The sequence below is a fragment of the Pelodiscus sinensis genome, chromosome 25, assembly GCF_049634645.1.
Source record: "Pelodiscus sinensis isolate JC-2024 chromosome 25, ASM4963464v1, whole genome shotgun sequence".
NCBI lineage: Eukaryota > Metazoa > Chordata > Testudines > Trionychidae > Pelodiscus > Pelodiscus sinensis.
In genome coordinates, this window is record NC_134735.1 from 1,217,372 (window position 1) to 1,234,447 (window position 17,076).

Below are 17,076 nucleotides of genomic sequence, written 5' to 3' on the forward strand. Positions count from 1 at the left end.
GACGTGTAAGAGCCGGCATATTAAGATGGTAAAATACTGGTGTGTCAGAGACCTCTTCACCAGCTACACCATCCGTGGATGAGCCTTATTTGTTAGCTGGGTCATAATGAAAGACCAACATGAACCGAAACGTGGGAGTTTTGCCATTGATTTCAATGGAACCAAGATGTCACCATGAATCTGAAATGCTCCCCATACTGAGAGAGGAAATATCCTGATCGAGGGGCTTGGTTTGTGAGTCAGTTAGGGTGGCTTTGTGCCAATATTGCAGCAAACAGCCTCCCTAAAAGCCGGTGGATCTAACCAGTTTCTAATGAAACCATACAAAATTAATCTGGGGTGGTGTAGAGCGACCATAGTGCCTCTTATGTTCCCCCTCCAGGCCTCCCGTGTACAGAGTGTGGCTGTGGAAATGGGGACATGGCAGGAGCATCCCTAAGGTGCAGTGATCCCCAACTGCTAGGACAGTTATCCCCAGTCATATTTTCATACCACAATTGCTTTTCCATAGTGGGACCATCTCAGAGCCCTGCATTCCCGCCTACCTGGGAGCCGCTTCCCTTTAGCAACCTCTCAAGGAAAAGGTGGAGAGCACCAGGGTTCACAGACAGCACTTCATGCAAGCTAAGGCATTCCAGAATCAACATACTCTTGCTGCTCTACTTCTGCTCGCTAGAGTCTGGCTGAGATAAGCAGAATGATGAAGATTGCCAAAGTCCAGATGTGGAGATCTGTTCAGCCTCTGCACCCGCAACACCACTCCGGATGGATACCTTGACCAGCTGGCTGAAAGACAGGCTGTTTCACCACCAGCTGCCTAACCCTCAAATAAACACTTGTGCTTTGCATGTTCAAACACTTGTGCTTTGTGATTGGATTCCATCCTGGGACTTGCCCACTGCCTCCCCCACACCAACAAGCCACTGTTAGTATTGGAAAGAGGAACACTTTAGAAATGAGGGTCATTAAACATTTCTGTAAGCTCTTGGTTGACTTTAAATACCTCCTTGTCACAAAGGAGCATTGTACCTTGCTTGATTAAAGACTGTTTGGGTGTGATGGAGGGATAAGTTAACGAGTCTGTAATCAGAACACACTTTTCACATCTCTCAGTGGCCAGCACTCTGTTATGCACAGCTAGTCTAAGGGCCAGTCCTGGGGGAAATCTGCAATTTTGCTATGGCTCCAAATGCAACAACTGGATTTCCCCCAGGACTAAAGAGCTAATATTATAATGCACCGTGAAATAATGATGCCCAAAGATGTGAGTCCACTGACTGTAGTCCATCTTAAATGATCCCATCCTTGATTTACAAACTGCTTAACAATCAGTTTGTGGTGGTGCAAATCAATTATTCCACCACTAAAATGCTGCCACTTCTGGGAGGAAACATGGTGGCTGTAGAACAGAGCACAGCAATATTACGCAAGCATTTAGGGTGGGAAGCAAAGAACGATACTGATAGTCAATGGTGCTCCAGGGGAAGGTAAGGAGGTGGAATATGATAATTATCCAGGTTGGAGTTTAGCTGAGCTATCGCCTATTAGTACCGTTATGCTGGGGGGGGGGGGGGGAGTGAAACCATGCTAATGCTGGTAGGCAGCAATTAATTAAGCTCCCATATGGAATAAGTAGTTAAATAGGAGGAACTGTTACTGAAAACACCAATGCCATGGAAGGCCAGTGACGAATGTGAATTACCTACGTGGAAGTTTTTCACTGGGGGCTGGGTTGGATATTGTTTGCTGGAGAGGCTTGAGCGTGAGTGACAGAGGCAGCTGATGCACCACAGACAGGAGCAGGGAAGCTCTTGTAGCATGGCTCTGAGAAACTGAGGGAGCGCTTTAGTGCTGAATGAAAAGGGGCTTGGAACTGTGTCATGTTATTGGATTTTGAGCGGAGCAGCTGGGTCACTGCTGCGCCCATGGGGGGTGTTTGCCCCAAAAGTGGTACAAAGGGGGCCATGTGAGGTATCTAACCAAAGCTTACTTTCTACTGATCCTGTATATGCTCTTCATATAGCTGTATAATGTCTGTGTGTGGAGTTATGAATAGGTACTCTGTATGGAGACTGGTAGTTTCTCCATATGGGGTTGAGTAATGGGCCAGGAATGTTTGCCCATGGACATGCTAATGAGCAAGTCTCCATGGAACAGTAGCCCTCTATAGGCCAAGGACACACCTCAAGAATGGTGACTGATACCTAAGGGCTATCAGCAGGAGACACAGGGATAGGCCACGGGCCAGGTGACCTGCTGCAGCCAAGAAGAGACCAGGAAGGAGGTATAAATATGCCGTGTGGTCAACTCCATCTTGGTCTCCAGATCTGCTTCTGACCCCAGATGCGGCCTCGCAGGGATTCACGAGTCGGGAAGAACTGTGGACCCATCCTGGCATAGGATGTGCACCAAGGACTTTTAAGCCAGCAGTTATAACATCTCTCCTGCAAGCCTGCATCGAGAACTGGGAGATTCGATGCATGTAACGTATGAAACTTTAGCAGCCTTATTCTCATGCTTTTCTTTCTTATAGTAATAAACCTTTAGATGTTAAATTCTAAAGAATTGGCTCAGCGTGATTTGTGGGTAAGATCCAGAGGGTAAATTGACCTGGGAGCTGTGGCTGGTTTCTTGGAACTGGACAGAACTTGTTCGGGGTAGGTAAAATTGGGTTCTAAGACCCCTCACCTGTGTATGAGGCCCTTGGCCATCTGGGGCATGGATATTGCTGGGGTGTCAGAGGAGTTTTGCTCGTGAGGCTTCAGGTAGGCAGCTGAAGCGCTCCGTGGGACTGTTTTGTGGCCTATTTGGGAAGGGGGCTGTAAGGAGCCCCGCATTTGAGCAATTCGCCCTGAGCGGATGCCCTCAGCTGTACCCAGACCCAGCCTGGTCCGTCACAGACTGTATGCAAAGAAACCATTTCCCGCTGTTTGATTCCTACTGTGCTCAGGAAACCAGGACATTGCAAATGGGGGAGGGATAGCTCAGTGGTTTGAGTATTGCCCTGCTAAACCCAGGGTTGTGAGCTCAATCCTTGCGGAGGCCATTTAGGGATTTGGGGTAAAAATTTGTCAGGCATGGTACTTGGTCCTGCTATGAAGGCAGGGAACTGGACTCAATGACCTTTCAAGGTCCCTTCCAGTTCTAGGAGATAGGCGATCTCCATTAATTAAAAAAAATAATAATTGGGAGTGCCTCAAAAATACCTGTCAGCAATTTCTTCTCCCAAGAGTAACAACCTACAAGACCCCTAATACTAGCTAACTGCTCACATCAAATGGGGCGGCAGCATTATACACTGAGTGCCATCAATGTGCTCGGTGCTGTACAATGAGAGGGACTTTGCCTCAAGGATTCTGCAATCAAAGTTAGTTTATCTTAGACACATAATTAGGATGACTAGATTGGGACCCTATTGTTCTGGACACTATACAAACCCAGAACAAAAACATGGTCCCTGCCACGAAGATCATACACAATTCACTGAGAAGTAGCGGTCAGAGAAAGAACTAACGGCGAGCTGGGCATCAGAGCAGTGGAGAGGAGGTAACCCTCCGTTTGCCCCTTGCCCAATTCCAGTGAAAGCAGGACCGGAGCGCGCCGCAGCTTGCGAGATCCAGCTCGGCATGGCTGCGGCAGGTGTGCCGAGGCTGAGAAGCTGCACAGAATGGTTCCTGGATGTTCCTGGGATGCTCTGAGCAGCCTGAAGATTTCTGCTGGTGCTGGTGAGAAGACTCCTCCTGAGCCAGAAACACGAGCCAGGGACACGGCCCCTCCTGGCCCCGGGAACACGAGCAGACGTGGGGTGCTGGGGGGGCGGTTAGTCGAGGCCGCATGTGGGGGGGGGCAAGGGGGGGGCAAGGGCGTTGCTGGCCCGGGGGGGTCGTGGATGGAGGGCACGAGCAGGAGGCCGGGAAGGGGGGGCTGTGCCGTAGCAGGGCAGAGCAGCCCCCCCCCGACCTGCTCCCAGGCTGACTGACAGCTGCCAGTCACTGCAGCTTGGGGTTGCCCGCCCCTCACACCTGTCGGTTCCCAATGCTCCCGGACCGGACAGCCCTGCCGCATCATGTCATCCCGCACCCCCCGGCTCGGTCGGGAGAGTTGGCAACCGCCCTCGGGCAGGGGGCACCCCAGGCCAGACCCATTCTCATTGGCTAGTGTTCGTTCCCCAAGCTGAGCGAGGTAGCCTCTGATTGGCCAGCCCCAGGTTCCCGCCCCATTATGATTGGCTGCTCATGAGCCGGGTCCTCTCTTCGGTCCGACCATTGGGACGCGTTGCTGCGCCGCCTCCTCCGTTCAGCGATTGGGCGGCTCAGCTGCCAGTTCTCCTCTCGCGATTCCGTCAGTCACTCTAGGGCGGGACTAGGGGCGGCCTGGGAGGCTGCATGACGGGGAGCCGGAGCCGGACAAAGGACCCCGTGTCCTCCTGCGCCGGGGTGTCGCTCTCCCATTCCTCGTAGCCTATTAGTCAGCGTGGCTGTCAATCAAGGCGAGGGGTGGGACTCTCCTGTCCGTCAAAGAGAAACGAATCCCTCCTTTTTGTCCGTTTCCGAGAGGCTAGTGTCCCGCCCACTCGTGCTTTTCTCTCTGATTGGCCAGCTGTGCTGTCACTCCCAATGCGGGGCGCGTGCCTGGCGCGGGGGCCCGGATGGGAGGGTTGCGAACAAAGTGCTTTCCAGTCATTGGAGGGAGCGCTGTCAACTCTCCCTGCTCTCTCTCCGCCAGGCGCCACTCACGGCTCGGGGGCGGGCCTTTGACACGAACTCGGAGCAGGGGGCGGGGCCGCCGTTTTGGATGGGCTCTGCCGCCCGTCCGTCCGTCCCTCGCGGTCGTTGATTGGTTCACCCTCCCGTCAGTCCTGGTCTCTCCTCCTCGGATTGGAGGGGCCAGGCAGGGGCGGGGCGGGGCGCGGCGTCTGCGCGCGGGGGACACGGCGGGGTGGGACGGACCTGGAATTATTTTTATTTCTTTGTTTCTGAGGGGGGAGGGGGAGCGCGCCCCCCCTGCGCGGCCGCGGATGCGGGCGCCCTGAGCGCGCGGGCCGGCAGCATGAAGCGGCGCAGCGCGGACTGCAGCAAACTCCGGCGGCCGCTGAAGCGGAACCGCATCGCCGAGGGCATCTACGGCAGGTACCGGCCGCGCGCCCCCCCCCCCCGCCCCCTCAGCGCGCGGCGCCGGGCCCGCTAGGCCGCGTCTGGGCCCGCGGGCCGGGCTCCCGGCAGTGGCGCCCCCCCCCCCCCCCGCGCTGCCGCCTTTTCCCGCCCCGGGACCGACCCCCTTTCCCAGCCGCTGCCGACCCCTCCCCCTCCCTCCATTCAAACGCCTCCCCCCCCCCTTTCCGTGTCATCGGGGCGAGGGAGAGCGGGAGCTGCTGGCCAAGGTCCTGGTGGCGCTAATTGAAGGGAGCAACTGGGGGGGGCTGTTCAGGGAGCTGCCCCCCCCCCCCCCGGCAGCCTCCCCGAGCGTTGCGCGCTGTGGCGAGGGGGTGGCAGGATGGGCCGGGGCCGCGTGTCCCGCACTTCGCTGTGCTCGGCCGCGTGAGTGAGTGGGGCCAGGAAGGCAGAGGAGTGGGGCACGGCGGCGTGTCACGTGAGCCAGGTTTTTGTGTGGGGTGTAAAACCTGCGAGAAAGAAGAGAATTGAGGCATCACCTGGTATGATGATTTGGTACTTTAGAAAAGTTCACAGGACTTTAAAACAGCACGTTGAAGAGTAAATTTGGCTTATTTGAATCAGAATTAGTACAAATTGTTTTTCTTTAAAGGGACATTGCCAATTTAAAACATAGTCCTGTGTGGAATCTTGTAAGGAACACCTAAGTTCAATGTAACTGAAAAAGATGAGAGGTTTAGTTTGTGTCTTTGACAACACTTTATAGTCAGTTTCACTGTATCTCCTGTTGTGTGTTTTTCACAATCGAGGAAATAGACATTTTTAAAATATAAGAAAGAATAATTGGATAAATAAAAAATGGTAGCAGTTTAAGGTACAGTCCATAAAACTGACTTTTAGTTAATTTTTAAAAGTAATTTATTAGATTGCAAGTACAGGCGTCCCTTTAAACTAGAGTTCTTTGATAGTAAACAGGAGGCATATATTAAAATAAGAGCAAGAAAATGTCAGATAGAAAGACCTGTTGTTTGCTTTATTGTAATCAGCAAATATATGGCTTGTGTTTGTGTGATAGAAATATGAAATTACAGAGAAATAATGAATAGGTAGATTGGGATACCTGAGAGAGTACTTGACTATCAATATATTTCGGCAAAAATTGAATGACTATAAAATGTGTTTAAAGAGTATTAGACATTTTGGTGCTTGGTAGTAACTGATGGCATCTTTTTTTGGGGAGTGAAGATGTTGTCACCACAAATTATCAGGAGATCCGCCTTACCTCCTGATTAAGGATGTGCTTGCCCTCTCCTAGCATACCCTAATATACTAAAGAGCTGTGTCCACACAAAACTTTTGTATTAAATTTCCCCACCATTGCGGAGCTGCATCTCTAGTAGAAAATATGGAACTTGGGTTCATTACTCCTTGGATTAAATCTAGATGACTTGGTGGTAAAAAAAAATGCCAGCAGCTGCCAGCACCTTGTCCACATTAGAATTTCTGGCAGTGGAGCTGAAACAGTGAGAAAGTTTAAGAAAAAGTATCAGAGGGGTAGCCGTGTTAGTCTAAATCTGCATAAACGTTGAGGAGTCCTGTGGCACCTTACAGACTAACAGATTTATTGGAGCATAAGCTTTCGTGGGCAAAGACCCAGTTTGTCAGATGCATCTGACAAAGTGGATCTTTGCCCACGAAAGCTTATGCTCCAATAAATCTGTTAGTCTTTAAGGTGCCACAGGACTTCTCGTTGTTTAAGAAAAACGTTTGCTAAACAAATAAAGGTAGATAATTTGATCAAGAAGGGCTCTGAATATGCTTACATTATATGTAATTGCATGAATCTTGACTTGTTAAAATAAAATGGCAATAGTTTAAAATAAAACTTTAAATATTAAATTATTTGTAAAGATGGAGATTATAAGTATCTATACTACTTAGGTGGCAAAAGGCACCTGACTTTTATATGGTGTGAAATAACTGAATGCATTGGCATGTTCTATATGGTACACATACATCTTGTATCTTTTTGAAACTCTGGTAAAAATGTTTTAATCTTAAGAATGTTTTAAAGAGCAAAGTTAATTTAAAGTATACTTCGTTTGAGTATTAAACTTGGTAGCTTCCTTAGTGAACAAGCCCCCATCAATTAAACCCCTAAACAGTTAGGAGGAAGCAATGTTTCTGAGCTAGTAAGAGGCATGTCAAATTCAGGTAGACAGTAATTATATAATTCTTGAAAAAGAGAAATTTTGTTATTGATAGTTTTGCAATGCTGACTGATGAAAATTGAGCTGTGGCAATGTCTCATTTCTAGTCATAGTTCAGTTGAGGTCTGTATGTGCAGTAGATTGAAAATGTGAGCAAATGGACATAATATCAACTTTAGCTTTGTAAAAGAGAACTAGTTTCATAGTGAGCTCTGCTATAATGAAATTCCCACAGAGTTTTACTTCTTTTCAAAATGCAAATTGTGACTGGTTATAGTGACCCTTTGCTTACAAAAAAAGTTGTGTGAGTTATACAGTCACTCTAAAAGTGTTCCTTTGTATTTCTATATTTGGTTGGTATCTGGAATCCCTTATCTATACATCTTAATTACAAATTATATACTGGCACTTGTTTGCTAATTTAATAATTACTTGCACTCATTTTTCAGAAAAATATATATTTGTTACTGATTATTTCATTGGATTCTTTTTATCTGTTTTCTGTTTAATCTCTTGTTCATGTCAAATTGAGAATTTTAAATGTAGTAGAAGAGTAAAATAGTTTTACTTGTAACCATTTGGAGGTTACAAAGTAATTTCATCTTCTGTGTATAACAGAGGTGGCCAAACTATGGCTTGCAAGCTATATGCATCAATAAAGTGAGGCTCACCGAGCCTCCCATGCCCCAGGATCTCAGCTTTGCAGTGGAATGGTGGGGTAGCGTCTTCTGACCAGTGGAGAGTGGGGTCTCGGGGCTTCTGCCCAGCACACCTGTCAGGGCTTGGGGCCTCTGCAGGAGTGGAGCTTGAGTACAGGGTTTGGCAGGCCTCTCCTGTGGGACTGAAGCCCTGAGTCCTGGCAGGTGCACTTTGACTTTCCCACTTTTGAAGATTGTTGTATGAGGCTCATACATTTGGCCACTCCTGGTTTATAAGATAATATTTAGGGGGCACAGGCTCTTGGAATATAGTTTATATATAGGGAAACCCTTCTAGAATCCTACAATCAGTTGCTTTTAAACAGAGATTGAACAGTATATAGACCTTCTCTTTATATCTGAACAAATTTGGTGGTGGGGGAGGAGGAATGGTGGGTTGGAATATTAGATGGACTATTAGGTGGGTGGTTGCATACACAATCACGCTTGCTGTAGGTATATCTTCAATACTGAGCATCACATTTCTTGTAGTAATTGTTTCCTATGGAAACCTTTGTTTTACACTTAGGCTTTTCATTTCATACTGACATTTTCTGTTTTGAAAATTCAGAAAGCAGCAGAGTATTTTTCCAGGAAGAGGGTAGGGTAAGCTAATATAGAGGGTTTGCTTCTTTGGTAACTAACCAGCAATAGGTTTTTTTATATGGAATGCTCTTTCCTTCTCTCTCATCCCTTCTCTTGTCTCTCTTCCCTCCCATCTTTTTCAGTCATCGTTCAGTGTATATAGTATGCAAGTAGTCTCTGATGTGACATGACAGAGTTCTTAAACTTTTAAGATTGGTAATCGTTATCAGTGGCCCACTAAAAATGGTAGTAATAATCATTATAGAATGTTAGGGTGATAACTTAATAGGTTTTGTGCTTGGTGATATGAGGCTCCAAGACCTGATAGGTGAAATGAAAAGACCCTTGCATGCATCCTGACTCTGTTAAAAACAAAATAACATCCATAATACAATGTTGTCTCCATGATTGGAATTGGACACATGCCCACAGCATTCTTGCCCTCAATTTTGTATAGCAACCAAGTGACATTTATGAGACTCCTGGTCACCTCAGTGCTCAGAGCAGCATTTTTGGTCAAGCGAAGTCTCTTGTATGCAAAGAGAACATACAAAAAGGGAGAACAGGAGCCATTATTGTTTAAAAGGCAAAATTGATGCTTTTAATCTATGTCGTCCAGTTCAGCAACCTAAGTTTATTGCAGAATTGTTAATGAATTTTGCAAATGTTGCACACACACTACAAACATTTCTCCATAGGTTTCCTGTGCATGGTTTAACCTCTCACAACTCATTGGCAGGGCCCCTTACTGTGTTCACACTTAGTTTGTCTTAAAGACCCAATTCTGCTGTGCTGCTAGTACCTCCCCTGTATCTAGTTGACTTTTATTAAAAATCTGTTTTTAAGCTGGTTCTCCATGGGCACTGGCTCCCGCCTCCTCTTCCCTTGCTGCAGAGGCAGCAAGGGGCGTGGAGTGCCTGTAGTCGTTAGAACTAACCAGTAAGCCCAGGCTTATCAGTTACTAGTTTACATGATATACGCTAACATCCCTAATATACAGTAGGGCTATAAAACATTTACAAAAATTCGTCCATGTAGCCAATCAAAATTCTATGTTATGTGGTTAAATGTTTTCAGAGGATATGGGGTAGGGAGTGAAGGGTGCTGGAGGGGTCCCCCCCAACTCTAGGCTCTCAGCAGCCGGCCCCCCACTGCGTGCTCCTTTCCTCTCCTGGATTCTTGGCAGCCAGTTGTGTGCCACAGCTCCTGGCCATCAGGGTCCTAGCAGCTGGGCCTGCTGCTAGCCCAGCATCTGAGTTTAACCATTAACCTGATGTTTATTGTTTTCTATTATCATTAAATGGTTAAACTCTTACATCCCTAAAATGCAGCGCTTTTCCCAGTGTTCATTCCATGTATTAAATTAGCTATTTCAAGCAATGGCCATTAAAGTCTCTTGTCTTTGAGCGGTCCTCTTCTTGTTTTCTCCTCTCTCCAGTTTACAGTAGCTGCTCTCCTGCTTCTTCCATTACATTCTCTGTCTTTTCTGCGTTCCTCCCTTTTCTCATTTAGTCTGGTTCTTCATGTACGATTTGAAGCTACTTCAGGCCATGATTAAGTGCTGTGTAGTGTAGGATGCTGGCTCAGTTGCTGGCTGGCAGCTTTGTGCTTGTCTGTGGTAACTGAAACTGCAGATGCCAGTAGTGCAATCTCACAGTTTAAAATGATCATTGCTTCTGAAGTACTGTGATAGTCTGGAGAGGCTAGACCTCGATCAGTACTGTGTGCAAGAGTGATAGTTCTGTGCTGTAGTGCAGGATTTACAGTATTTTTCAAAAGAACTTCACAACTATTTAAGCATACAGTGTTCCCATAAATCTTCTGGTCACCTTTCTAGAGAAGCACTTGCTCTTTTATTTTTCTATAAAAATACAGTCATATGTCTGCATTTCCATTTGTTAAATTACCTATTCCCAGTATTTCACAATCTTCATTGGGTGGATCAGGTCTTTTCCCTTTTCTACTGTGCATATATTAAAATCTTTGTTAATCAAAGTATCCACTGCAATTTGACACTAATTCTTTTTACCTCTCAAGCTTTTTTCTTTTCACTTGCTGTATCTTGTTTTTAGTAGTCCTCCCAAGCCTCATTTTTACATGATCTGTTTAAAATCTTTCAATTTAATTTCTGATACTGCCCATTATATCCCTACTTAATCATGTTAACACTTGATGCCAGTTTTATAGCCAGTTAAGTTTTGAGATGAATTCCAAATGCAGTCTCTACAGCTGGCTTAATTTCTACTTCTTCTGACTTTCCTTATATATCCTAGAATTCCAAGCTACGTTGCCTAAAGCATTTTGTATGCATTCAGTGTTGTCTTTTTTTAATACCATATATTGCCCTCAATCACAAGCATTTTCCTGGGCTGCCAGCCAAATGAATGCTTAGGAAGCTGTGTATATGTCTGAAATCTTCAAGTGATTTGTGAGCTCCACATGTGGAGTGAGGACAGTATGTGCCTCTGAATGTCCAATGCCTTTTTGCTGCTTTTCTTGCGGAGATGATCCCTTTCTGACAAAATATTCACTAGATTGTGTGTTCTAGATAACTTCTAATTTGAATTATATCCAAGTTGTTAAGCCTTTGACTATACTGGAAACACAATAAACTGTAAAGAAAATGGTACATTCTAACTCAAGGAATATGGTCTTTGCTTAGATTTTTTTTTAATCCATAAAGATTCTTCCCAATGATGCTTTCATGTGGCACATTTTGTCATCTTCCTTTTAACAGAAAAACATTTTTTGTTTACCCTTCTCAAACTGTCCTGCACATCTGTAACAAATCAACAATGCTGCCTTTTCTACCTAAATTCAAAGCCAGGTCTCAGATATAATTTGGCTTGTAGTTAAATGTTCTACTATGTGAACCCCACTACTGCAAGTAATATTGCTTCCCTTTGCTTATGTTTCTTATTCTGCACACAATGCAGTTCCACTTCCTGCTTTTCTTTTACCTGTTCCATAGCTTGGTATTTTCAGCTGAGTTATTTTGTAGGTATAACTGTGTGTATTTACAATAACATACGGTACTCTTTGCTGAGTGCATGCCACTATTTTAGCCACTGTATAGTATTTGCTTGCAGAATTTCTGTAAAAGATATGTAACTTTTCCATTTCATTGTCCCTTACTCTCATTCTTGTATACAGATTTTCTCCATATGATGTCCTGGTGTAGGCAGGTCCCTCTCGATTTTTCAAATCTCTGGTCCCCATTGTAAAATATTTTCCATATACATTTCCATATTAGCCTCAGTCTATTTGCTTCATACCATTTATATGTATTCTGTCCTGTATTGTTCTATTTCCTACTGTTCTTCTGCACATCTTGTTTCTCCCTCCCCCGCTCCCCGCCATTCTATCCCCATTTCTCTCCAAAAATCACCTTTGCACATATAAAACACTTTTTTCATCTGAGAATCTCCATTCATAGACCCTATATATCCCAAGTATTTGGCTGGAGTCCACTAGACAGCCTTGAGATTTTGTTGACTGACTGTGACCTCTGTAGTAATTCTGCATAGGTGCTACACTTCACCTCTTTGAAGCCTACCCCTGCATTTGGCATTTTGCCAGTCTCAAGATGCCTTCCAGTCCATTGTGTTGTGTGAGTCAGACTGCAAAATGAAACATGCCATCAATTCTGGTAAGATTCACTTTGCTGCCTTTGGGACTCACCGATCATGAAACAATAAAGTGGAGCAGTGTAACTTGCTATTGCTTTGGATTTTGTGTGCGCTGCAGACTGTAAAATAGTTCTTACCAAGTATTTTGGAAATTTTTTACCTTACAGCGCGTGCACATGCAGTGGTGTAAAATAGTAGAGAGAAAATAAATCAAATAAGAGAGCAGCTTTGGCCCTTAGGGGAAAAAAATGACAAGAACTGACCTTTCAAAAATATAAAAGGAGAAAGATCATGTGAGGTTTGAAGCAAAGTTGTATATTCATTGTATGAGTATACTAGTATCAACCTTTCGCGTCAGTGCCTCTTTCTTTTGTCTTTACCTGCTCTGGCCTCTTACTCAATAGTCAGATCTTATATCACTTTTATAGGGAAAGCTGTGCCTTTGTCTGACGAGCCCTGGGCAGATGCAACATTTGTATCCACAAAAGTGAGCCACAGAGATCCGCATCCACATCTGCAGATGCAAATATCTGCGGGTATAAAGTGGATATCTGCAGATTTGCAGGGCTCTACTTTTCAGTTAACTGGCTGAGAAGTGACTTCAGCTTTTTGTATGATTTAGTATACCAGAAAACTAAATATCTAAAATGCAGGATAATTATCTACAACCTATTTGAGCATGCATGTTTTTCTCTTCTATACTAAGAATTAACTTGGGGAATTAAAATGGGTGCAGTGTGATACATTTGACTCTTTCTAACATGGAGGGACTGATATTTTGCTGTGCGATAAATATTATCTGTAAGTGAGGATACTGACATAGCAGCTCTCAAAATTGGAGAGACGTGTGGATGTGCTTAGAAAGATCAATGAATATGAGAGGGTCATAGATAATAAATGGCTGATGCCAAACACCAATGGAATACCAGCAGTTTGAGTTGCAGGATGAGCATGTTGGAGGTGAAGCACAGTAGGGACAGTGACTAGTAACAATGAGAAAATGTAAAGAAGAATATTGTCCAGAAAATATCAGTGGTTGAAAAGTGTAAATATTAAGGCAGTAGAGGGGAATAATACAAAGCCGAGGAAAGGAAAAGAGCAATTGAGAAATATTGTTAGTAACTCAATCATGGAATATTATTTTAGCAATTTTGTCATAAGGAGCAAGCTAACAGAATTGTGTATCAACCACAGATCAGGAAAATGATTTAGAAATTGTTATAAAATCAATATTGTAGAAGTGGAGTAGTTGACTTAGTCCAGCAGTAGACAGTGTTTGAGATCATGAAGCTTCTTATCTCATTGCCTATTAGATTTCTTATAGTATCTTGTTGATGTTTGAATGGGGCTAGTCACAGTGAGTAAGAGTTGCAGAAATGGACCTACCAAAACACGAGATCCTAACATTTTTTCTAATAATTTAATTTTACATGTACATCCACAGCTATTTGAGATGTTTACCACATCAGCATCAGTGAGAGTGCTTTTTGTCTACTTAGCCCCTCAAATTTGGGTGACAAGTCTGCTAAGTAGACAATAGAATTTGTCAGCAAACAAAGGTACACTATACCTAGGTGGAACGAGGACATGCAAGGGGTTTTGGCGCACTCTTCTTACTCCTAAGGATCACTGCCATCTGGCCCAGTGAGTGGAAGACATCACCAGTGTCAAAAACAGGATTAATTTTGTGTTACTGTTTTTAATCCCCGTGTAGAATCATCAAAATATATTTGTGCCTTTTATGTATATTTTGTGTTTCATGCATATTTAGAATATACTGTACAATGATAACTCTGCTTTCAAAACCAATGAGTAGTCCTGTGGCACCTGAGAGACTGTACATGTTTTTGTTAGTATCATGAGCTTTTGTGGGCAAAACCCACTTCTTCAGATGAACTTTAGCCCTGCTTTCAAAGGCAGGTACTTCCTGAGGCCCATACAAGTGAATAGCATCCCCTTTTTAAAATAATAACTCTGTTGTGTTCCAGTCTTATCTAATGAAGCTCTTAATTAGCTTGAGTTTCTTGAACAACAGCAGACATCTGGCGAAAAAAAGGCTTTTTTAATATTGGTGTGAGAAACGTTATTATACATGTTAAGAGGGCCTCTTAAAAATATGGGTGGTCAGCATAGTTTTCGAAGAGTTAAATGAGTTTAATGGCTGTATTTCAAAACTGTACATAAAAAAGATTTAACCGAGACACACTGAATAATTACTAGATTTGCATTACGTTTAGCAAAACTAATTTGTTGGAGATGTTTATTATTATGGACTTCAGCTGCACAAGAGTAGACACTGAGTAAATGTCTTTTGTTTCCCAAAATGTGCTATGATGGGGCAGTCAGGTAGGTTTGAATTGATGATTGGTATTTTTGTATGTCATTATCACTCTCGATGTACAAAAAATAAAATAAAATAATCTAGGCATGGAATTCTCAAATAACGCACCTGACTTGGGTAGTTAAGCTTGTGTCCACCCTGCACGTACCAGTCACTCTTCCGCCACTTAATCCCAAGTGCAGTGTGTGCCCTTCACAGCTCTGTCTCCAGTCTAGTAGCACTAATAGCATCTGCATGAAGGTTCCTTCTGTTGGGTCTGCTTATATGCAAATCCAGTGGCCTATTCAGTACTGACATGAATGGAATCTACTTATGAGGGATATGAAGTTTAGAGGTTCTGTTACACAGCCATAACAGCTGGCCTCCTATGCATCCCAGAGTTAGCATTGCACAGGTTCTGTGTCATGGAGGGTCTTTGTACAGGTCCTTTGTCAGAGATTGAATTTAACCCCAAAATAACACAATATAGTGTACAACTAAAATCCAACTTTTTTTTTAAGTATGTGGTAAGGTGAAGTTATGAGGTTTCTGCTGTCATGCTGCTGTTTTGCTATCCTTTAAGGATTATTATTTGAATTGAATGGTATTAACAATGCTGCAACCACCTAAGAAATGCTGGGGCATCAACCTAGGAGATTAACATTTCTTATTACTTTATTAGGCTCATTTTAAGGACTGCATTTAAAATATATGCAAATATTTTCATTCTGTGGGGTAAACACTTCAATCACAAGTACAGGAAAATGATTTTGAAACTGTTTAAAAAACCAATATTTTAAAAGTGCAGGAACACTAGAAGATTTACCCAGCATTGCTCCGGCCCTTAACTCAGTTTTTGCTCATTTAAATCATTGCTCTGGGGTGGGGCTGGGGACAAAGGGGTCAGTGTGCAGGCTGCCCCAGAGAGAGACAACTACCCCAGCCCTCTCTCATCATAGCAGCTTGGGGCCAGGTGAGAATCGCCTCTGCATAGCTGTTGCAGCTCCAGTGGGCACAGTGAGGGGAGGAGTGCATATCCCCTGGCTGGGGCAGGTCCAGGTCTAGGTTTGTCTGCCCCCGTGCTCCCCATCCAGGTTGAGGAATGGAGCAAACTGTGCATTTCCCTTCGCTCCCTGACAAATGGGAACAACCAACAATATTCCCATACGATGAGGTGGGGGTTGCAGGCCTCCCTCCCACCCTTCCTAAAGAGTGCCTGAGGGTTGTGAGGCTCAGGGTGGGGGCAGTCCCAGATGGGGGGGGGGGGCGGGGAGGAGGGGGACACACTTCCAGCCAGCCTCTTACACCTGGCTGGTGATTCTGTCTCTTTTCTACATGGTTTTATGTGTTCCTGTATTAATTGGGGTGTGGGAGGAGCTTCAATCCCTCCTCTTCCCTCCCCCTCTTCCCCCCCCCCACAACCAAATCCTTGCCTTGCTTTACACTGTCATCAAAGGAAGCTGCATACCGAATTTGGTGGTGCTAGCTCTTACCATTTAGAAGTTCTTGAACAAACAGACTCACTTGCTCAGTGTCTCAAATATATAGTGGTTGCTTGCTCTCTTGCAAGCAATATAGGGTACATGAGAATTAAATTTATAAATGAATTAATATAGGTTTCCAAAGATTTAAGGCTTCACCTTTTAAACTTAAAAATTACATTGCCTCAAATATATAGTAGATTTATAAATCTCTTGTTAATTTGAGTAAAGGTTGCAGAACTGGGCCTTCAGTAGGTTTTTTTAGTAAGGTGAGAAGGATTACCAGCTGTTCCTCTGCTCTCCAAGAACAGTGGAGTGAAATAAAAAGACCACGAGGGTTAACAAATGCAACGTTTGCTTCCCATATAGTCATTTGATTTAACTATGTGAATCCAACCATTACAAGAAATTAAGGTGGAAGTATGCTGTTTTCCCAGTCTTAAATCTTGGGATCTGATCTAATTGTATAGATAGATGTTAGGGATGTTAAATGTCAATTGTTTGGCTAATCGAATAGTCAGTGCATTTTGCATCGACAGTTTGATTAGTGGATAAGGGTGCCTTCGCCTTTGAAATGTAGCAATAGCTCTGGGGCTGTTGCTACACTTCAAAGACAAAAGCATTGTGGGGAGCACCGGATCAGTGGAGACTCAAGCAGTCCCCCACTAACCCCATGCTCCCGCGGCATTTCAAAGCAGCAGCGCTGTGTGGAGCCCTTGAGTCTGGCTGCCGCTTTGAAGCGCTGCTTTGAAGCACCCCTTCCTCTCCTCCTCTCCCCCGCTGCCTCTTTCTGATAAAGGCAGCAAGTCAGGGGATGTATCTAGTCGACTGGCATGTCGACTATCCAATAAGCATTTGCTCTTCGGATATTCAACTAGTTGATCACATCTTAGATTATATAGTGCTTCACAGGAATGCACGATGTACATATCCATTCCTGACATCTTTCATTTTAACACATATGGATCCCATGGGTACAAAGGGAATATTCCTGTTGTAGCTTGCACTGACTACTGAAGTATTTTCTCTCTGCACTGTGAAT

At 44.4% G+C, this 17,076-nt stretch overlaps 1 protein-coding gene across 1 annotated transcript in view; it reads left to right on the forward strand.

Annotated features, from left to right (window-relative positions):
• The first annotated feature begins 4,918 nt into the window (after positions 1–4,918).
• MACO1 (macoilin 1) overlaps positions 4,919–17,076 on the forward strand; it is a 52,598-nt gene continuing 40,440 nt past the window's right edge. Inside the window, exon 1 of the mRNA XM_075908991.1 lies at positions 4,919–5,129. Within this exon, the coding sequence (XP_075765106.1) occupies positions 5,050–5,129 (80 nt within the window). The 5' untranslated portion in view covers positions 4,919–5,049. The remainder of the gene's footprint in view (positions 5,130–17,076) is intronic.